We start from the raw sequence: 23,372 nt of genomic DNA, 5'->3' as shown, positions 1-23,372 counted from the left end.
CTCTCCCCCCCCCATTCTTAGGCTGTTATTAGGTTATAGCTTTCATATAAAAGGTATAAATTAATTTCATAATAAGGTTGTGTACATTGGATACTTTTTCTTCCATTCTTGTGATACTTTGCTAAGACACTCACTGACTCTTTACTGAACACCTACTATAAACCAGGTGTTGTGCTAAATGGTGGATATGTAAACATTTACAAAATCCATGAAGTCCTTGCCCTCATATGGACAACAGTCTAAAATTAAAAATGCTTATTTCTTGGTGTAATCATATGAAAACAGGATATTCTTGTTGCCTCAGAATTTCTACTAAAGTTCTACACATATGGAAGTAGGATACAGGACTTTCTAGAAGAGAGTAAATTTCTAGAGACCATTGTATTCGATACCCTATGTTATTAAAGAAAATAAGACATTTGAAAGGAATTAATTGAAGTAATGGAATTTGGGGATGTTGACAATGCTGTGGCATCTCTCTCCTATCCTAAAGATGAGAGAAGATGGTTCATTCCCACTGCAATAAGAGAAGAGACTGGCATCTCCTCTGCATAACAAATATCTGCTATGTTGCTGAAATTCCAAGTTGTTCCTGGATTAAATAATAAAGGAGTTCTTAGGAGAGCCTCTTGTGTGTTCTCAGTAGTTTGGAGATCGTATGAATGAAACAATGCTTGTTTCTTGCCTGGATAAATTCTGACGGCAATAGGTTAGGTGGAATGCCCACAATGGTGGAATGAAAGCAGAAGGTTAGCAGTTAGTTAAGTTGCATTTCTACCATTTAGCAAGGCAATAATGCACAAGTTCTTAGTGGCCCAAATAAATGGTGTGGGAGATAGCCAGATGTGAATCATTTGGGAAACTTGTCAACCAGCAGGGCTGTCTGCTTGAGCAAGGGGACCTCAGGAGTCAGAAGTGGTATGGGATATGCTGCTAGGAGGCAATAACTAAAAAATATTTTAAGATATCAACTAGAGAGTGCATTGTTCATCCAGAAATGGTATAGTATGTAGGATCCCTGGGAACTCCATAGAACTCCCGTTCAACTCACAAGAAATCCAGCACTTCCTGGAGGCTTGCCATTAGAGAAAGCACCAATGGATAGGATACAACCGTGTCAGTCACATGAACTTTTATCCATCCTCCCCTTCACCCTCATCCCTTAAAATGATGATTCCAGCAACAGGAGTGGGAAAGGGGAATTGGAAACAGAAGGAGCACTGTGAAGGAACAGACCGTTTGCTCCACCTCACTGTATATCTTTAAGACAAAAGTCAGGCCTGAGTTGGAGACAAGGGAGGAAAAGAGCATTGAATTGTGTGTGATACCAAAGTCTTGTTTCAGACTAGATGATTTATTTTTTTAAAAGTCTTTTTAATAAAAGTTTTATAATGGACTGTCACCAAGTATTTGTCACCAATCCTTTAGCTTTCCATTAAATTGTAAAATAAACATTTGTGCATTCTGAGTCTAATAGCATTGCATGTGGTGACTAAGAACCTATAGAATCCTCCTGAAATGTCCTCCAGGGGCAAGGAGAACAGAACACAGTAGGATGTTTAATGGCAGTGATTGGAGAAAAATAGAGACATTGCTTATTTAGACCCTCTGGAACTTAACCCATCTGATAAAGTGTCTACCTATGGAAAACACACACATATGTGTTTACATGTATATATATGGGGGGGGAGAGAGAGAGAGAGACATAAACAGAGAGACAGAGACAGAGAGAGAGCTGTCCCTCAGATCTGAGGGGAATTGGTTCCAGGATACTCATAGATACTAAAAGCTGTGGATACTTAAGTCCCTTATATAAAATGGTGGTTATATAAAACTTAAGCACATCCTCCTGTATACTTTAACTCCTCTCTAGATTACTTATAATACATAATAAAATATAAATACTATATAATTACTTGTTACATTGTATTATACTGGATTTTTGTATCTGTTATTTTTATTGTTATTTTGTTGATTTCTAAAATATTTTTTACCCATGAGTGGTTGAATCTGGGCAGAACCTATGGATATGGAGGGTCAATTGTATTGTGGACACACATGCATATGATAAGCTTTTGGCTTATCTCATTAACAGTACAACTATAACTAAATAATGGGCCATTTAAAGAACATGAAATATTCTATTCATAAGGCCCTTTTATGAGTCTCTAATATTATATAACCTCCCATTCCACTGAGAAGTCTTTTTTACTATGTTATGGACAAGGAATAATAACAACAAAAATAATCAGAATGAGTTAAGTGTTTACTATGTACAAAAACTTGGCTAAACCATGTATTTGGGAAGTGCCTCATCTCATTCTCATCTGATTTTGAAAGAGGTATGAATGTTCTCACTTTATCAATGAGAAAACAAACTTAGAGAGGTTGAGCAAAATGAAATGTTCAAGATTTATATTCAAGCCTGCTTATATTTCAAAAAATATCTTTATTCATATGTTCTTAACTTTCTAAACTCTGGTTGAGAACTTCTGGAATAGGGGACATACTCCTTTAGAAAAATTCTATCCCTTTTTAGTATATGTTATATTGTTATAAATTTTTTATGCATATTAAAATTGTAATTTTTTCCATAAAACTTTTACCCATAGTCTGCTTCAGGTCTATTTTTTCTTCTACATCTGTGGTTCCCAAACCCCATACAGTGTCATTACCTGAGCTCTGCCTGCCATATCCCACCTGAGCTCTGCCTCCCATACCATCCATGGAAAATGTCTTCTATGAAACTGGTCCCTGGTGCCAAAATGGTTATGGTCTGTGGCCTGTTAAAAACTGGGCCCTGTAGCAGTAGGTGAGCAGTGGGCAAACAAGCAAGCAGAGCTTCATCTGTATTTATAGTCACTATCACTTACATCACACCTGAGCTCTGCCTCCTGTGCCATAATCCTACCCCCACTCTATGGAAAAATAATCTTCCATGAAACTTGTCTCTGGTGCCAGAAAGGTTGGGGACTACTGTCTTACATAGTCTCACATGGGGAAACGTGGCTGTTCATTAATTTATTCATAGATTCAATAAGGATTTATTGATCATCTGCCACATACTGTTCCCGATGTTGTAGTTAACACAATGAACAAGATAAAATTCCTGCCTTCATGGAATATGCATCCCATCAAACATCTTCCCATAGATCTTCTCCTACTCTAGTCATCCTCGTTATTTCTTTTTTCTCATTGAAAATTAAAACGAATTTATAGATGTATTTTCTAGGAGACAGTGAGATACAAACACTCATATACAAATGTATATATAATGATCATACATATGAAAGCAAAAAAGGAAATCCTGCATATCCAAGATGGCAAAATAATTGATGACCAATATAGCCAATAGACCATTATTAAGTCATTGTGCTCAAAAGAGATTTTTAATGCCATGGGAAATGGCACATAGTTTAGAACTTTATAAAAGTTTGGTCCCAGTTTTCTATGTGTGCACATAATTAAGTTTGCCCACAGATGCACATAGCAAACAGAGTGGAAGGAAATACATCAATGTCTTAACAATAGTTACTTCCTGGATGTAAACAATGATTTCTGTGTTTTCTATCTCTTCTATAACAAGCATGTCTTACTATTAAAGTCGAATGTGCATGTATACTCTATACAGCACATTACAGTAGGCCCTGTAGCAACTGTACAATCAGCCAAGCAGAGCATCTGATGGTTCGAGATTGCAGTGTTTATAAATTGAGTATTTATATCTATGTATATGTATAAATAAGTGTATGGTCAGTTCTTCATTTTCCAAGATTCACTTTTCATCCCATTTTGATTTCTTACCATCATTCATATATATGAGTCACATCTCCTCATGGCCAATTGAGGACCAACCATGTTTAATAACAGCTTAAGAAAAGTACATGCAGAAGATCAACCTGCTAGTGGCAAAATGATAACCACTATGAGTTCAGAGCTAAGTATAAAATAATGTTTTATTATACTCTCTTTTGGTTTATCTGAATTTCTGATTGCTTCTACATACAAAGATTACTGATCAATTCTTATTTATTTAGCAATAGTTTTGACCATTGATGCAGAATCATAACAGCTTCACAGAATGAATAACAAATTTATAAAAACTCAAGGTACCATTTTGAAAATATATGAGTGTTCTTTTCATAGCAATGAGTGTTTGGAGGCTAAATGTCTTATATTTTCACATTATCTGCTCACAATTGGCATTAGTACTTTGGCTATTTATGAAATAGTAAAATATAAGTTTGTGCATCCTAAGGTCTTATGACACTACATGCGGTGATGGCAATAACTAATGAAAAATTAGCAAATGAACCTGTTTGGGAAGGGTACAAATTGTATTAGAGTCACTATTGGGTATAAATGATCTGGGATTAAGTAGCTGTAAAAAGCTGTTAGTACTGGTGACATCTGTATTCCAATGGAAATATGCCATAGGTACATGTGCTATTTGTTCTTTTAGATAAAAAAAATATCAGAGATATCTCTATTCCTTTCTCTAAGAACATACAAAACCTAATATTTATCTTTGGAGGAATAGGACTTATTAAGTTGTGTAACTATTTCCACAATATCCAGCCTACTTCCATTATAGCCACAGACCTCCTGCATATGCCATAAGAGATAATGTGGAACATGATCTAACATTTCTTATCATGTCAAATGCAGCACAACCAAATAAAACCTTAAGCCAACAAAAATATAGGATTATATCTCAACTGTTTTCTGGAACTGGGTTTTGGAGAGGTGGCTCAACCAGTATGAGGTGATGTATGCTGAATGCTAGATTGAACTCATATTGAAGCCAATGGCCCAGTGTACTTGGTGACAGGAGAAAGCACACAGAGGACATTTATAATTACTTGATTAAGCAATATTTACAAGTACAGAGGGCCTACCTTACATAAAAATATATTACATAGCCACTTATGGATTTTCATTTGAGGTGCTACAAAATGTATATGTGTCCTTGATTTCCATCCCATACTCCTCAGTCCCTCAGTCACATTTCCTGGAATTTTCACCATCTTAGGTGACTGCACTATTCCTTCACTAGGTATGTTACTAGCAGACAGTAGCATATTAGTCATTAAAGAAAACTAAGGCATATCAAAAATTCACATATCTGATTTGTTGCACCCTAATGTTGTACATTAATCTCTTACATCTACTCATTAATATGGCTTTTCTGTATACATTTTCAGGAGCCTAATTCAAATTTGTATTACTATAAATGACTTTACTGAGCATATGAATTGCAATAGCCTCACTGACAAATACTTAACAATACAGCACAAATTGCACCAATCTCACTCTAATTCCTGCAACCTTCATGGCTCATAAACAACTGAGGTCAAAAGCACTAAAGAGCTTCTTAGAATTTCTGATCCATGTTTCTGCCTCCATTCATTCCTCTTCTTTCTGAACCCTGTTTCCCCTTTCCCCTCAATTCTATGATTCTGAGGATTCCCTAGTCCAAAGAGCCCTGGTTCTCTCAAATTCAGCTTTTTGTTCTATTACTACACTTGCAACTACAATAGTGCCTTAGGATGGCAAATGGTTTCTGTATTCACAGAAATCTCCAACCCACAAGATCTTTGGTGAACCTCTCAGGTCATTTGTCGTCAAGCAAGGAGATGTTTTTTACCTTTGGCAGAGATGCCCTGGAACCAGAGCTCTGAGTGGTCATCGTTAAGACTGTAGTGATGCCCAGTGCAACCCTGGCAGGGGCTGCATCCATGTTTATCCAAAAGGAGACCCAGGACAAAATGACTATCAGCAGGCTGGGAATGTACATCTGGATCAAATAATATCCCATTTGACGTTCCAGGTGAAACTTGACCTCGATGCAAGTAAACTTTCCTAGAAGCAGGAAATAATCATTTAAAGTACAATTTGAATTTGTCTTCCCTATTCCAGCATCCCATTTATTTTTTAAGAGTATTATAGATAGACTTGAGAGATCATACAAAATGCTTCTTCTATATAACCAATTCAATTCTTCTCCAGCTCAAGCAGCAATGGAAATAATTACTGTGAGATAATAGTGATAATAATAGTGTGAGAATGTGTTATCTGAAAGGTTACAGGACCAAACCTATGTGGCATATTTAATTTTTTAAATTTGTGCTTACTGAAGCTTGGTTATTTTAGACAGAGCTTCAAAATGTGAGACTGACATAACATACCAGGGGAAATAACACATTCAAATTTTGTGGGCTTGTAATATGTAATATATAGCATACACATATAACATATGTTATATACTACAAAATAGTTGAAATTGTTCCATCTGAAGTAGTAAAGTTCAAAAAAGTATTTGGAGTTATTTGTGTTATTAATAGAAAGAGACAAATAAACATTTGTATAAGCCATGTATATAATCCAGACATTGTAAAAATTTCCTAGCCTTCTGGGTAATTGCTTGAGGACATTAAGAATAGTGGTAGAGACTAGTTACAGTGTTTCTTTGCCAATAAAAAAGAATGCATTGGCTCTCAGCGCCTATATTTCAGTAGTTAGCTTGCCAGCCACATACCCCCACGGCTGGTGAGTTTGAATCCGGCCCGGGCCTGCTAAACAACAATGACAACCACAGCAAAAAAATAGGTGGGCGTTGTGGAGGGCACCTGTAGTCCCAGCTACTTGGGCAGCTGAGGCAAGAGAATCACTTAAGCCCAAGAATTAGAGGTTGCTGTGAGCTGTGACAGCACAGCACTCTATCAAAGGTAACATAGTGAGACTTTGTCTCAAAAAAAAAAACCCCCAGAATACATGTAAAGATATTAAAACTGTTAACTTACTATTAAGAGATAGATATTCCTGTCTCTTCCCACTTTTTTCTTCTTTAATTGACTTGGAGGTAGAACCCCCAAAGGCAATTTCACTTAGTCCATACAAATTACCAGAGATAAGGCTGAATTGTTCTTGGTTAGAAACAACACCTTGGAATCAGGTTTACGTTACTTCATAGGAAATTATTGTTCACTGCTGGAACAAGTGTTCATGAATCATTCTCCTCAGCAGGGGACTTGGACTAACCATCGTGTCTTGATTGTCTATGATCAGCTTTTATGGTGTCAAAGATCAGGATATTCATAGGTAAAGCTATCAACTTTACTGGGCAGCCATAATCTTGCAGGCAACAACAGAAGCCCACCTGTTACTACCACTTCAAATTATCCTCTCTGCCCCCTCCCCATGTGTCTGTCAGCACTACTGAGAACACAGGACTTTAGAGCCAAGTGTATTCCTGCCAGCTGATTTTCATCCAAACTCGTGTTGCTGTCCAGGACTGCAGAGCATAACAGCTCTATTCCTAGGTTTACAAAGACCTATGTTGTTACCCCTCTCTTCTACTAAGGCAGGGAATGCAAATTGAGTTGAGGATCCAATGTCAAGAATGGAAGTCAGGAAGGGGCCACAATTCATACACTGTGGGCACCACTAATGAGGTGTCCCACACCTTTCTTTAGTCTTGTTTGACAATAGATGGTCAGCAAGAGAATAGCAAAAGATTCCTAAACCTTCTTTCTTTCTTTCTGTGTTCTCTTATGCTTGCTGACCTATTCCAGAGGGTGTAGGGTGTAGCCAAACCAAGTGTATGCCAAGTAGCTCCCTTTGCTTGATAAACATGCAGCAATTAAGGTGATAGGATATATACTCTGAGCTGCACATGGAGCTCCCTTGGGTTTAGCAAATGAAAGAAATCTTACCAGTGTTGTAGTGCTTTGTGCAGTAGCCAAGTTCCTTCTCTTCTTTTAAAATAAACTGAGGCAGGGTCAATCCTTCAGCAACTTGCACTGGACCATCACTTAACCACTCAAATATCAGGTCATTCATCGTGTACCCAACTGGAGTAAAGAAACATAGTGAAAAACTGAATGTCTTTTCAAGAAAGCTTGAAAGTATAGCCATGAAAAGAAGCAAATGAGGAAATCATCTAAAGCAGACACATAATCAATTCGAGAGTATTCTTAATGAAAGAGCTGCAATCATCATGACAGCTACATGTCATTGGAGCCAAAGAAATTGAAAACAGCAAGCTATTTATAGATGGATGGATGGATGGATGGTGTATGTGTGTGTGTGTGTGTGTGTGTGTAATGAGAGAATGGAATCTATAAAGTCTATTTTCTCTGCCTCTTTATTCACTAACTTTCTGAAGAACAGACAAGTAAACAAACATAAAAATCTTTTGAAGATTGTCTTTACTTGCAAGCTGTGTCTTTGGCAATCCAATAAAACAATCCAATTCACAGTTCTAGTCTTAGTACTTCAAATGAAAACCATTCTTTTCTTTAGTGGGAATTTATTCATTACGGGCCTGCCTAAAACATTTCCATTGCAGACTTGGCCCTTCTCCCTTTAAGGTCTGTTAGCTTTACTCTCAATAGGCTTATGTTAACGTTCTTCTACTTTAGCAAGTGGGGAAAGCTATAGGCAGATAACCTAAGGTTAAATTGTAGAATATGCAAATTAAGAATACTCATTTGTGCAAGTATCTTGCTAAATGGGCTCATTCATCACAGTTATTAATATGAAGCAAAACAGATTACCTGTTATGGAAGATCATATCGCTACATGATTTGTCCAAAGTAAAGTTGTTGTATGTTTAGTAAAGCAAAGTTAGCTCTTACTCTACAAGCTCCTGCTAACTAGGTCATTTTCTGTCAATAGCTTCTGTAACTTTCTCTACCCCAGAAATTAAGGCTACTCTCCTTTCATGTATCATTTCTCTATCCTCTACTCTCCCCCTTTATTTGTAATATTTGAACTTTTAAAATAAGAGTCATGAGGACAAAGGATTTTGTGTGAAGTCTTGGCTGGCCAATAACCTCAGTATGTTTATTAAGTTTATAGATACTTTTTTTTTTTTTTTGCAGTTTTTGGCTAGGGCCAGGTTTCAACCCACCACCCCTGGTATATAGGGCCAGCACTCTACTCCTTGAGCCACAGGTGCTGCCCAATAGATTCTTCTTCTTCTTCTTTTTTTTTTTTTTTTTTTAGAGACAAAGTTGTACTTTATGGCCCTCAGTAGAGTGCTGTGGCGTCACACAGCTCACAGCAACCTCCAGCTCCTGGGTTTAGGTGATTCTCTTGCCTCAGCTTTGCAAGCTTTGGCCAGGGCCAGGTTTGAACCTGCCACCCTTGGTATATGGGGTGGGCGCCCTGCCCACTGAGCCAAAGGTGCCACCCAAGTTCATAGATTCTTATTCTTATTTACTGCAAGATATTGACTCACCAAAGCTACTGAGAAATCAATGGCAAGTTTAATTAGAATCTATTTTCCTCTCTTTTTGGATCACCTTTTAAATTCAAAACCAAAACCATAAAAGCATGGAAAAGCAGGGCGCCCACCCCATATACCAAGGGTGGCAGGTTCAAACCTGGCCCTGGCCAAAGCTTGCAAAGCTGAGGCAAGAGAATCACCTAAACCCAGGAGCTGGAGGTTGCTGTGAGCTGTGTGACACCACAGTTATAAAGAGGATCCTGTAACAAGTGTTGATGGTCCAGAAAGAGAATGGCAAACCTTTCTCTTTCACTGCGATTCTGTATAAGTACAACTTGGCTACTTCCAGCAACTACTCAAAGTTCACTAAATACCCTAGGTCTTCATCTGGTGAGCTTCTTGATGGCTACCACAATACTAGTCCTTGTTAACCACCCTGAAGCCCCGGCATGGGGCATATAGTAGAGGTAAAAAGATGGCAAAAAAGAAAATAACACTGGAGTAGAAAAGCAAAAAGTCATTCCCCCTTCACATCCAAAGTTAGTGGTAAGCTGTAACTTCTTTGATTTAATTATTTCTAGGTCTTGCAAGGGCCAAACATATTTACTAATTCAAATTTTTAAGCCTTGGATGAGCCTCAGTTGACAGCTATAGCTGATATTTTACAGAGAAAATAAAAGTGTGGGGTTGAGGCAGGGGATGGTTTAGAACAGTAGAGAAGACACAAAGAAGAAATCATTATGCAACAAAATGTTTTTCTCAACTTTCTTCTCAAGAGAAGAGGTGATAGGGAAAAAAATGAATACATAAAGCCTATTGTAAATCAGGAATTCTCATTTTATCTCTGACAACTCCTTAAAACAAAGATGTTTCATTATTTTGTTTATTTCCATAGGAATGTTCAAGAGAAGTCTGCAGTGTTTTTAAATGATCAGAAGGAAATCCTGTCATTGCCTCTTTTTAAATAACAGTTGATGTGTCTTTTAAAACATAGTATTTTGCTAAACCAAGAAGTGATAATAAAAGTATTTCCTTGCCTCTAACTCGTTAAATCTCCTAACATTCCTGTAGGTCAGTAGCACTTACTATTCCCTGAATTTTATAAACAGAGATACTGACAGAGCAAGCCAGAAAAAAATTTATGTCTCTTAACTGAAAATCCCATTACCCTGGAGGCATCAGCAACTTAAGGCACATGTCAAAGATTTCAGTGGCATAAGGGCTAGGACATAAAGGGGACAAAGTAGATGGCATTTTCCTACTTGCTTCACCATGCCTGTGTATCTACTGCTTGTTTAAGAGAGCTGCCTCTTATCCTATCTTACTCTGTCTCATCTCTTGCCCCTCATTCTTTCATCCTCCTGTGGTTAAGAGCCCTGTGTCTTGCTTTCAAAGTAATTATCCTTCCTTGCCAGAATTCCTTTGAGGTGACCATCTATATGGGCATAAGATGGAAAGAAACATAATTTTCTGATTAGAGAGTGGTTCATTATAAAGGTTTAATGACTTATAATCTTAGTTTTTGCAGGAAATATTATCATGTCATAGAAACGCTTACCAAATTTGGTTTGTTTGTTTGAAGAAGGGCAAGTTATTTGGGATTTTACTTTGAATGATTGTCTATGCTGTCCTGATAAGGAGCTTTTTATATGGAGTGCCTGCGTACACATACACACACACACACACACACACACACTTTTGCTTGTCCTTTCATTAAGACGTTGAGGTTTGGTAAGTAGGTAGAGAGTAAGTCTTAAGAATCTTTTCTCCTTAATGGAATACTAGAAAAATCATGTCATTGGTTAATATAAGCAGGCAGTCATTTCAACAATGGTGACTTACAGCTCTCCAGCTGCATTGTACATGTCTGGACATCCATTGGAAAGTTCTTCAAGTCCATGGGACAGGATAAGGTCAAGGTGAGCCTTAACAAAGAAAGAGAAAAATTTAAAACTAGTCTTAAATCTGGGAGGTCTAATTCATGAGAAAAAAAACAAAAATGCATTTAGCATTAAGTAAGGTGGCATTGATACAGATAATGAAATCTAAGCCCAGGTGCTTTTTGTTTTTCAAATGAAGATTAATCATTAGTAAATTTAAAAAATACTATAGTATTTCACCATAACTCCTTACTCACTGTTACCCATCTTTTAGCCTCTGACTCCCTCCAATCCCACCACCTATGACACTGGTCTCAAGTTCATGCTAGATTAAATAAGATCACTGAGAAATAGTGTAATAAGAACAATAGGCACTTTACCACATTTATGTCCAAAAGATACAGGGTTTATACTGTTTTAGAATTATATTTTGCATAAATGGACTTTGCATCAAGGACAATAAATGATGTGATAAGCATATTTGGTTGTGATAAGCATTGGTTCTTCCACCAAACGGGTAGATGCTTAACTCCACAGTGTTTTCATATACTAATATGCATGGATGGATTAACCATATATTGCAGCATTCATTCTAGAATTTTGACAATTCTGGAGTGTCAGGGCCCAGGACTGGCCAGGTCTCAGGCCCGGCTTAGGTAGGTTCCAGATGTGGACCACTAAGCTACCTTGCTCAGGAACAGTTTCTCTTAGGTGCCTGAGGGCTATCTACTTTAGTTGGAGAGAGTGGGAGTGTGTCTTAGAGTAAAGCAGTCTTCTTAGAAAAATATATCTTAGTCTTTAGCAGAGCTTGATAATCTTCAGCAGAGAGACGCCATGCTGGCGTTCTACAGGCAGGAGAGGAGACAGTCAGAGTAAGCGTGTCCGTGATAGAATGCACATGGTTTTTGTCTGCCTGCTCCTGCCAATTCACCACTGCTCTCATCTCGTGAGCTCTCATGTTTGTTAGGAGAGCTAAATCTCTCTCCATACCCTTTCCACCAAGGTGTTTCATTATTGAGCTATACAAGTATTTCTTAAAACTCTCACTCTTCCTAAGCCATAAGCTGTATGGGCTGCTGCACTGGAGCACTAGTTCTTAAGGTAGAAAATCCCCTTTAAAGGTTGTGGTTGGTGCTTAGTCTTCATCTCTCTGTACCCAGTAAGGGATACTCTGCTCTGTTTTCCTTTTTCCTTAACTTTTCTGAGCCCCATCCAGCTCCAACTGAGCCTTATATCAGGATCTTCTTTGAGCCACTATCTGATTTCCACTGCTTCCTTTTTAGTTCTTAAGGGGACAGTGCATACCACTTGCTCTTCAGTTTTTCTGCACCTCCAAGATTCAAGGAAGGAAAGGAGGATTGGGAATCAGCAGATCTAGGTTTCCTTCCCAGTACTTCCTCAACAAGACCTTAAACTTGCTACACATTTATTCCCCATCAACCAAATGAGGTAGGATAAGATGATTCATATTCACATACGATCCTAATTCTACAGTCCCTGTTAATTCTAGGGTTCACTGCCAATTCTGTTCATTGTATCATATCTCAAGCACCTTTTCTGTCCAAAGACCCCTCTAACTCTCACTTTGCATCATAAACTTTACCCTAGTTTCATACTCATTCTCAGTCTGCTCACCTGGCTCCCTGCTCTTTCCTTTCTCTGCTTCATTTTATATTTTATTCAGGTAAAAGCAAAATACAAAATTGTGGCACACTTAAAATAAAGAAAGGAATGGTTTAGGGCTTGAAGTGACATTAGACAAAAAATCCATGCTGACAATCATCAAAATTGTTAAAATACAACAATGACTTGGAAAACACTGTGGTGTAAAGCATGTTTTCATTTTTGGAAATCAATTGAAATAAAAAGTAGATATTTCTGATTAGTGGGATGGTTTATATTTTGTTTTTAGTCTTTATTATGCATTATTTCTGAATACCCAAATGCTATCTTTCTAAGGGAAAAATGGCTTTGAATTCTAAACAACTGACTTAAAAATAACATTTTAGACAGGAAAAATAATTTTTGTTACTTGTAGAGCTCATTTCTAGATATGGCTATAAATATATAGATATTTAATTATGTTTTCCCAGCATGAGAACTTCATATTTTTAACACAATTTTACTGATATTAATGCCATAAACTGTTTAAAATAAGGGCAGAATAAAAGAATGAAAATGAAAATCTAGTGAAAAAAAAACTGGCACTTTAATAAGGATAAAAAAACCCTCAGATCTATGAGCTTACAATTGTCATTACCATGACTCTGATGGCCATCTACTCTTTTATATATTTTAAAGAGGAAATATTTTCATCATACAAAAATATGTTCATCCATAGCCTGACTATTGTGAACAGTGGAGCAAAAGGTTAAAAACTTCAATTTGACAAGAGGCATATTTTTTCTTTCTTTGAGATATATTGCACAGCATGGCAAATATAGTAAATAATAATGTATTGGATATTTTAAAATTGCTGAGAGTAAATTTCAAACCATCTCACCACAAAAAATGATAAGCATTTGAGGTGATGAAGACAATAATTTGATTGATTTAATTATTCCACATTGTATTTATAAATCATAGTATCACTTTGTACCCCATAAACAAATATAGCTATAATTTGAAAATTTATAATTCCAAAAATAAAACTTAAAAAATATGTTCATTATACAAAAATAATCTGAGAGCCTGTGGATAATTTGTTTAAGCAAATTAAAATCAGAAAATCTGGAAATTTCATTATCATTTTGAAAAGTTTAGTTCAGAGAAATTAGAAAATAATTACAGTGGAAATGAAAGCAGCTTAGAAGAATATGCAATGTGCACTTCAACCATATATTTTAATATTTCTTGCTGAACTTGATTCTTTTGCAAAATAAATTTTTCCTTTTCATTCAGACAGGCAAGGCCTCACACACAATTATTCCTGCCTTTGTGGCAGATTTAATAATTCTAAGAGGGCCTAACATTTTAGGAGTCAAAACCATGGAAGACTCCACAGAGAGAAATTCCCAACAAGCAGGTCACTATCCCTGAATCTTGTCTCGGCTGAGAACTCAGTGGTATTTTCTTTCTTCCTTATTTGTTTTTATAATTTCCTTTCTAGATGGGTTTTGTATTGGAACTCAATGGGTACCAATAATAAGGTGTTTGGTAAATCATGTCTTCAGCTGGGCAAATGGGAAGTGCTTGTAAAGATCTAATCAGTCCTTGGTTGAGCCTCAGAGACCATAATTTATGATATCTAGTTTATCATGCATCAGAAGGTCTAACATCTACGTTTTCTCTTTACTTATTTATTCCTCTTTTATATTTTCCTCTGAAGTTTACATTAAATGCAGTAAAATTACATAAATTTTAAGTTACAGTGTAAAGACTTTTTCATCTATATCCACCCATTTGACAAGTTTTCAGATCCAAATTTTGAATATTTGCATCACTTGTGAACCCTGAACATTCCCTTGTGTTCTCTTCCCAATCAAAACCCCCTCAAAGTAACTACCACCCCATTTGTTTTGTTTTGTTTTGTTTTGTTTTTTAGTGGAGCTTCAGTGTGGCTGGTCAGTCTAATTTTTTTTTTATTCTTTTCTATTTAATTTTTAATTAAAATCATAACTGTATACATTTATAGCCCACAATGTGATGATGTGATATACATTGTAGAATGCTTAAATCAAACTGATTAGCATAACCATCACCTCACTTACTTTTTTTGTGGGAAGACATTTAAAATTTAATCTTAGTTATTTTGAAATATACCCTTGCATTGTCTCCCCCACATTTGTTTTTTTAAAAGACTATTTTGTGATTTAAAAATTATGAGTTTGGAGGGAATGAACTTGATATTATTTTGTACAGAATTGTAGGAATTGCATTAAATAAATCTGATGTATGCAATGTATGAAAATATGAATAATTTTTTTGTCTCCTTTGCTTTGGCTCTCCACCATTTTCAGGGGGTCTTGAAATTTTTTTGTATTTTTTAAAAATTTCAGGATATTAGGGGGTAAACATGTTTTGTTTACAGACTTTGTTTTTGTATAGATTGGGTCAAAGTTGTAAGTGTGCCCTTCACCCAGATACTGTGCACTGTGCCAAATAGGTGTGAATTTACCCATTCCCTCCTCAGCCCTCCCCCAGCTTGATTTTCGTTGAGATTTACTTCCATATGCACACTGTGGAGATGGAGAAAAAGGAACTCTTATATACTGCTGGTGGGATTGCAAACTAGTACAGCCTCTATGGAAAGTTTGCAGATACCTTAAAGATCTTAAGGCAGACCTACCATTGAATCCAGCAATCCCACTGCTGGGATATACCCAAAGGAAAAAAAAGATCATTTTATAAAAAGTACACCTTCACTCAAACGTTTATAGCAACACAATTCACAATTGCAAAGACATGGAAACAGCTCGACTGCCCCCTAATACATGATAGATTAATAAAATGTGGTATACGCATACCATACAGTACTTCTCAGACATAAAAAATGGCAATCCGGTATCTTTGGTGACAATTTGGATGAAACTGGAAACCATTCTTCTAAGTGAAACATCACAAGAATGGAGAAACCAACACATGTACTCAGTACCAAATTGGAACTAACTAATCAAAGAATGATTTTAATTGAAAAGGTGATATTACTCCAAACTTGTCTGGAAACTTGGGATTCTCACTGGCAGACACTGCCTATAGCATGTCAGATTTGCTCTCCTCTTCCTCATGATCTGAAATATTAAGGCCATTGCACCTGAAGGCAGTGAGCTGAGGCCACCCCTCTTCCTTCTGATTTTTGTCAAAGAACTCATTTCCTAAAGCTTATCCTCTTTCCCCCACTGTGCATTCAGGGCACTCCTGCTTCTGTTTGCACAATGGAAGGAATAAAGTTCTTTTAGAGAGGACCTGATTCTTTACAGAAAATAAGAAGGCTGAGCAAACATTCTTCTTTAAAGGCAAGGAATAAAACAAAGCACAGAAAGTCAGTCCCCCCAAATCTCACCTTTCTTGCCCTTTCCTTTTTACTACTCTCTTATTTAGTTCACCTTGCTCATAAAACCAGCTCTTTGGTTTACACCTCACTTAAAGTTTAAATGGCTGATAGATGCAGATATTATCAGCACTTTCAGTTACCTTTACAGTTTTTTTAATCAAATATTATAATTTGTATATTTTTATTTGATTATTATCTTTTTTGCCCTACTGCAGTACAGTACAAGATACATAAAGGCCAAGCGTCTCTCTCTTTTGCCATCTAAAACAGTGTCTAGAACAGAGTGGGTATTTAATAAATATTTGTTGACCAAATTAATGAATCAGCATCCTAGAACTCTGTGGGAGAATTTCAGACTTTTATTTTGTGGGAATGGTAAAGAACAAAGGATTTTGAAGGGAAGAGGCCGGTAATTAGAACCCACAGAAGGTTGCCAAATTACAAGACTGTCAGAGGAAGTTAGCAAAGCTTGCCTGGCCTAGCAGATTCTCATTAGAAATAAGGAGACTCAAGCTGATGGAAAGCCAGGAAGCTTGGTCTGCCTATCATTGAGACTTGGTCAGGCAACTGGGTCCATGACCAGGGTTGTTCTCACATTGCTAAAAGAATATGAATTAATAATTTAACATTCTAATGTTATGGTAGACAGAAGGCTCTTTGACTCATAAAGCAATTACTGGTTCAAAAAAAGAACCTCAGTATTGGAATTGGGAGTCCATTCCCAGTGAGCTTCTTGAAGGGAAAAAATGCCATTTGAAGAGAAAATGAATTTTCAGGTAGAAATACAAATTTTAATAAGTGATCTGCCTTGCCTAAAGCAAAGTTTGCCAACCTGCTATTTTAGGAGAGTTAATTCTTACAGCTACAATAGTTTGCCTTATTCAGAGAGGCAAGACAAGAGGATGTTTCTCTGTTTTTCAGGAGAAGCAAGAGAGTCTTGAGGATATTGCTATTGTCTCCCTGCTGGGGACCACATTTAGCACACTCTGAACAGCATGCTACAAGAACTCAGTGGTATATGGCTACATCAGAGGGGATAGAACCTATGGTGCTCCTTCAGGATTAAAATACATAGAAAGAAAAAATAAAACTTACAGTGATGATGATAGTATTAATAATCATAATTCTCGAAATACTTGCCGTGTTTTTAGCTCTCATTATTTTATAATCATGGAGTATCATCACATAGGGCACATGGTGTTATCTCCAATTTTGAAATAAGCAAATTGAAGTGCACAGAGGTAAACCTATGTTCCCAAAGTCACAAAACCAGTAAGCAGCCAAAGTTAGATTTGAACCCAATTTTAATTGACATTAAATTCCTTTATTACCCACTCTACCACATTTCCTCCTTACAAAAAGAATCTGTTACCAATTTATCATCTTCCTTTGTCTATGAATCCAGCAGAGGTGGTCATAGACACCTAGTTGCCTTGCATGTGCTCAGGGATACCCCTTTCACTTTTCTTCAGGCATCCGGAAGAAATCCGGATGAAATCCATAATTCTCATGGATTATCCTTTTAAAAACTCCGCCAGCCTTGCCCTAGCAGCCTGGGGACTTGGGTGGTAGACACAGATTACTCCTAAAGAGTTATGTGATCTTGAACAAATTTCTGGACCTCCTTGACCCCTACTCTAGCACCTTCATCCTGCTTAACATCTCTGTGATTATAAATTATAGGCAAAGGGGACCAACTTGAAAGATTTTCTCTTACGAGTAAATTCACCCTTTTAAATACAATGAAATCTTTAAGTGGGAGTAATAAAGCTTCTTAAACTTGGAACTTTCTGGCAATTGAGGAAGATAGGTGAGATATTTATTACCCCCACTGGGCTTTGTCATCTAACATCTTAGAACCCAATCCACTCTTTCCCTGGAAACATAAGGAAGCCCTTATTGTACAATGTAGATCTGTTGAATCTTTCCTCTCAGTTGTAACTTTAAATTTCTAACATGTGACATGTTAGTGTCAGGGAGATTTGATAGGATGTATCCAATATCAACCAAGAGTGTCATCTTTAGAGTGTAAGTGAAACTAGCCTGGGAGCAAGTTAGAAGTCAAGTTAAAAGTGCATCATTAATACAACCATGGAGAGAGGGAGGGACAATTTAGGGAATAACTAAATTAAAAACACACTGCTAGGCTGGTTATTGGATCAAAACATCCTTTAGCATAGTGGGTTTCAATTTCTGGTGAACATAAGTGTCATCTGAGGGCCTTAGTAGGAATGCAGGAATGCAGATTCTCAGATCCTCTTGATAAGTAGCCCAGGTGACACTGATACTGGTGACCTGAAGCACACTTTAAGAAGTACTACTTCAACAAGTCCCAAGGGATGACCTTAATTCCTGGTAATGTGATAGGCCAAAAGGTGAAGGTTTGAATGGGAATAAAAAAAAAAAAGGATAGGGAAAGGCATCTACAACTTTTCAGTAGCAATAACATTCTCTTTGGGAAATACTACTTTCTACTCGACACCAGGGTAGGACTTTAGCCCCATATGGGCTGTGAAATGATTGGCCTTGGGGTAATGCAACAAGGGGGCTAGTTAATCATAGGCCTAAGTCACAGTGGAGAGGCACGCTGGTAAGTCAGGCCAGTGAAGCTGAAAGTAGACCACTGGCAACCAAGAATATGGCAGGTATGGGTAGAAGAATGAGAAAGCCACTAAGAGGGGTGTTAGGACAGTTTTAAGGTGGGGTAAAGAAAATACCAAAACCAATAGGAGTGTGCCTACTAATATACTCCATAGTGCAAAGGTTAAAAGTAGGCAGTGGAACCCCACTCAGCATGGTAGCAATTTATCAGGTTATTGTCTCCAAGCTTTGGAAAATCAGCCGCTGAGAACTTTGAAGTTAGGGAAGCAGCTACAACATGCATTGAATGAACAAAAAAATTTACAAAATCTCATGGTACTGGGCATGAAAAAGGACAGAATGTAGAGGAGGACTAATCGGTCCTTAGTGTGGAAGGATTGGCATTAATCAGGATCCCACCTGGGCTGTAACTTAGTCCATACCTACAGCAATATTCTGGCAAATATTTATTAGGCATGGTGTATCAGACACTTGAAATAAGACAGTTTCTCTCTTGAAGGAGACCACAACTTAACATCAGAGATATATATATATATATATATATATATATATCTCCTAGCATCTTGGATTTACTATTCAACTTTTTAAAAGTTGTTTCCACTCTCCCATTTAAAGAATCCTTTTTGGGAATGTGAGTCTGACACACCTGAGTTTAATCTAATAAAGAGGTTTAAGTACTCCCTGGAACCTAGATAAACCCTCACATTGATTAGGTAGAGCAGATAACCTATTATCACAGACCTAGATCCTGTGAAGGCCCTTTGGGTCTATCAGGGAAGCATGCCTTGCACTAATCATTTTGTGCTCCTGAGTTAAAACCCAAGGTACTCACACAAGGATCTTTATCCATGGAGAACAAACAGAATTGGTCCAAGTTTGGCTAGGCAGGCAAGGAATGACATTTTTTTTTTTTTTTTTTTTTTTTTTTTTTTTTGAGACAGAGCCTCAAGCTGTCCCCCTGGGCAGAGTGCCGTGGCATTACAGCTCACAGCAACCTCCAACTCCTGGGCTCAAGCGAGTCTCCTGCCTCCGCCTCCCAAGTAGCTGGGACCACAGGCGCCCGCCACAACGCCCGGCTATTTTTTGGTTGCAGCCATCATAGTTGTTTGGCGGGTCCGGGCTGGGGATTCGAACCCACCACCTTAGGTGTACGTGGCTGGCGCCTTAGCCGGTTGAGCTATAGGCGCCGAGCCAGGAATGACATTTCTTTTCTCTTTTTTTAATTTTTATTATTGGAGATTCATTGAGGGTACACAGAACCAGATTACACTGATTGCTTTTTTTAGTTAAGGACCCTCTTATAATTGTGTCCCACTCCCAAAAGGTATACCACATCCCTTGTCCCCCTACCCCTTCCCTCCTTCCCTTTCTCAGCTCTCCCCATCCCCCAACCCCCCCATTGTATACTAGGGCCTTAATTGTCCTTATATCAGAATTGAGTACATAGGATTCTTATTTCTCTATTCTTGTAATGCTTTACTAAGAATAATGTGTTCCACATCCATCCAGGTTAATAGAAAGGATGTCAAGTCTCCATCTTTTTTAGTGGCTGACTAGTATTCCATGGTATACATATACCAAAGGTTGTTAGTCCATTCCTGGGCTCATAACTTATAATTTCTGAAAGCTCTGTGATGCAATGGCTGCTTTGAATTCACTCATTTTATAAAAAGCATAGAGCGAGTCCTGCCCATGGACTGCCCTGAACTGGTCACCTGGTTCATGGACAGCCACATAAACTTTGAAATTCTTGGTCTATAAATTGTTAGGAATTCTAGAAAGATCCCAATATGTCCTTGCTCAAATACCTTCCAACTCTTGGCTGCTATGTATAATCAACTAATAGACATTTTAGCTAAAGGCTCCTATAACTATTAAGATGCAAAGATAGGAAGAGCATTTCAAGTACCAAGTCATTTCTCCCTTTGTGTAAATGAGTTGATAGATTCCTGGATTCCCTACTGATATCCCCAAGAGCTGACTTTGATGCTGAGAATATCAAAGGGAAAGATGAAACTAGATGTAAAACAGGGCTCAGAACAGTGTGGCTGGACACCAGAGACACATCGTTTTTTTTTTTTTTTTTTTTCCCAATATTATCTAAGGCTGGACCTAAATCCCAGGTTGGTCCTAAGCTGTGTGCTAGACTTTTTCCTCTCCAATAATTCTAAATAAGCACTTCAGCTGTTTTTCCTGTTGATCTTGGGATGTGGAAGAGATAAGTGGCAACACTGTCTGGCTCATCGCTGTTCTCTTCCTCTTCCCTGACTAAAATACATGGCTGAGTAGGAAGGTCCATGTTTACCAAACATTATAAAGACATCATAGAAAATACCCATATGCATTGAGCAATATGAGCTGGGAAGGACAAAAATATAATATCTGCTCCCATCTGTGTGGTCCCTTCAGAAAATGTGTACACATATGGTTGGCCCATGTTAATTAAGTCCAAATATGGATTGGATTCAACTTGGAGAGCAACTGATAAATCTGCAGCTAAAATTTTTCCAAATGCTTTGATATTTCCTGAATGAAAATGTTTTGAAGGTGTTGAATAGGAAAAGGCTAAATTGAACACCACCAGAGTAAAAAGCTCGAATTACCAAAGATTTAAATAATCAATACTGCTCACATTTTGGTTATATTTTGAATTGCAAAGAAATTCTACATCTAGTATTTATACAAATTTATATATACATTTATATATCATGAAGATAAAATGCTGTTAACCTGCACATTAAAATAATGAGGACTGACTTGTCCAGTGCCACTGTATGTCTAACATTACAGCTATTTAATGGTGACATTGAGGTAAAGAAAGAGAGAAAACCACTGTACTGAATAGTGATTTTTAAAAAATGTTTTGTTTGGGATTATCTTACTTAACAAAAGGGGAAAGAGGACAAGTGCTAGAATGCTTGTGAACTACAGATATGGTTTTGAGAAAACCAAAGTAACTTCCTGCTGACAGCTGAAAGCAAAATTGTGATACTGCATTAAGACTTCTATTGTGGTAACTGGTGGAGAGTTGCTGACCACTGTTTCTGGTGCAAAGGTTGGAGAGGGAACAGAGTTCTAGTCAGATGGGAGACTGGCCCATCCTTGATTGGATAACACTTTGCAACCAAGCATGAGTCCTCAGTTTACTCTTAACGAGCAGCTAAAGGGAAGGCCTGTGCCAGCTAAATTACTATCTGAAAGTACATGCAACTATCACCTTCATTAAAAGCCACATGCCTCCCAAAAGGAGGAAAACCAAGGCAAGTAGAGTAGCCATCTGCCTGGACAAAGTGCAGAAAGTGAGTGGAGCCTGAGTGATACAAGTATGTACCCTATGTATGGGTTAAGGAGGTTGGAGAGAACTGTCACCCTTACTTCCTCCATCGTTATTCTACAACCAGCTCAGGGAAAATTAAGACATTCACTGAACATTTAATATGAATTTGGAACTGAGAAAACTTCAGATCAAAGAAAGGTTAAATAACTTCTCATGATCATTTAGTATAAGATTTGAATCCAAGTCTTACCCTCAGAACTGATATATGCTCCGTCTCTACAGCATTCTGTCTTTAATTCCCAGCTCACTTTTTGTTTTCTGTCCTTCATCTGACTGCTCAAGATTACCAAAATATCCCTACTAAAATGAAACATCAAATAAAATCTTTGTTTATTGTCCTTTGAAAGAACTGATTGGTCAGGTATGAGATGGCTTTGCTCTGAGAGTATGCCACATGCTGAAATTCACATAATTATATATGTATTTAATCATCTTTCAATGAGTGTCCAATGATACATGTTATATCCTCTCCAGGACAGATGTTGGTATGTAATTTTAAACCAGTTTAACTAAGGAGACACTTGGTGGGGAGACTGCTGAGCTTTGCAAGTGGACATTTTTTTCCATTTTAAAATGGAATGCCTTTCCTTTGGATTATATGTTCTGAGAATGCACTAAAGTAATTAATGTATTTCATAAGAGCCATGGAGATGTTATGCACATTTATTTTGGGGTTAATGCCATCCAGGGAGCCTTTCAAAAGCCACAGAGTAGACATGGCACAAGCCCACATCAACATAAGTTGAGCAGCCTCATCAGGACCTCTGATTTTTCCTTTGGCTTTTTGCCACAAGAAAATTTAGGTAATGAGTAATAGCAGACTAGGTTGTCAACTCTGCTGTTCAAATATGCTAATTCCTTTAATATATATATATATATACAGTCAATTATTGTCCCAGCCAACTATATTTGTATAATTATCTAAAAATATGTAAACCTTGAATTCATGAACATCTTCTACAATAATATCTCATGGATATTCCTATTGATTGAACAGGAGGTACAAATGATCAACTTTTGCAATTGGGAAATTTCTCAATAGGAAGCTTAATTCTGAATATTTGTTGCTGTGTGAACTATAGATTGAATACTTTAAAGTTGCCTCTTAAACACTGGTAGTCCAATCTTTCCTAATCTTTCCTAACACACTCCAAAATCAGATTCCTCTCCTTAGGAGCTGGATATTTAGTTTGAGTACCCTCTTGCTGACCCCAAGCCCTAAGGAATATGAAGAACCCACTTTATCAGGAAAGTGTTTTGTGGTTTGGAAAGGAGAGGGAAGTTGTTTTGAGTTATAGACTTCATGTAGTGCTAGAAGTATTCCTAGAT

At 37.4% G+C, this 23,372-nt stretch overlaps 1 protein-coding gene across 5 annotated transcripts in view; it reads right to left on the bottom strand.

Annotated features, from left to right (window-relative positions):
• The window catches only part of GLRA2 (glycine receptor alpha 2), a 192,475-nt gene that overhangs the window by 113,577 nt on the left and 55,526 nt on the right, over positions 1 to 23,372 (bottom strand). For all 5 annotated transcript variants that reach the window (XM_012806406.1, XM_012806407.1, XM_003791851.3 and 2 more), the window contains 3 exons: positions 11,075 to 11,157; positions 7,716 to 7,853; positions 5,648 to 5,862 (listed from right to left, as the gene is read on the bottom strand). In XM_012806406.1, coding sequence (XP_012661860.1) covers positions 5,648 to 5,862; positions 7,716 to 7,853; positions 11,075 to 11,157 — 436 coding nt within the window. The remainder of the gene's footprint in view (positions 1 to 5,647; positions 5,863 to 7,715; positions 7,854 to 11,074; positions 11,158 to 23,372) is intronic.

This window comes from Otolemur garnettii, unplaced genomic scaffold (assembly GCF_000181295.1).
Source record: "Otolemur garnettii isolate 467f Iridium unplaced genomic scaffold, OtoGar3 scaffold00051, whole genome shotgun sequence".
NCBI lineage: Eukaryota > Metazoa > Chordata > Mammalia > Primates > Galagidae > Otolemur > Otolemur garnettii.
Note: the sequence above shows the minus strand (reverse complement) of the source record. Positions and strands in the feature narration are given on the sequence as shown.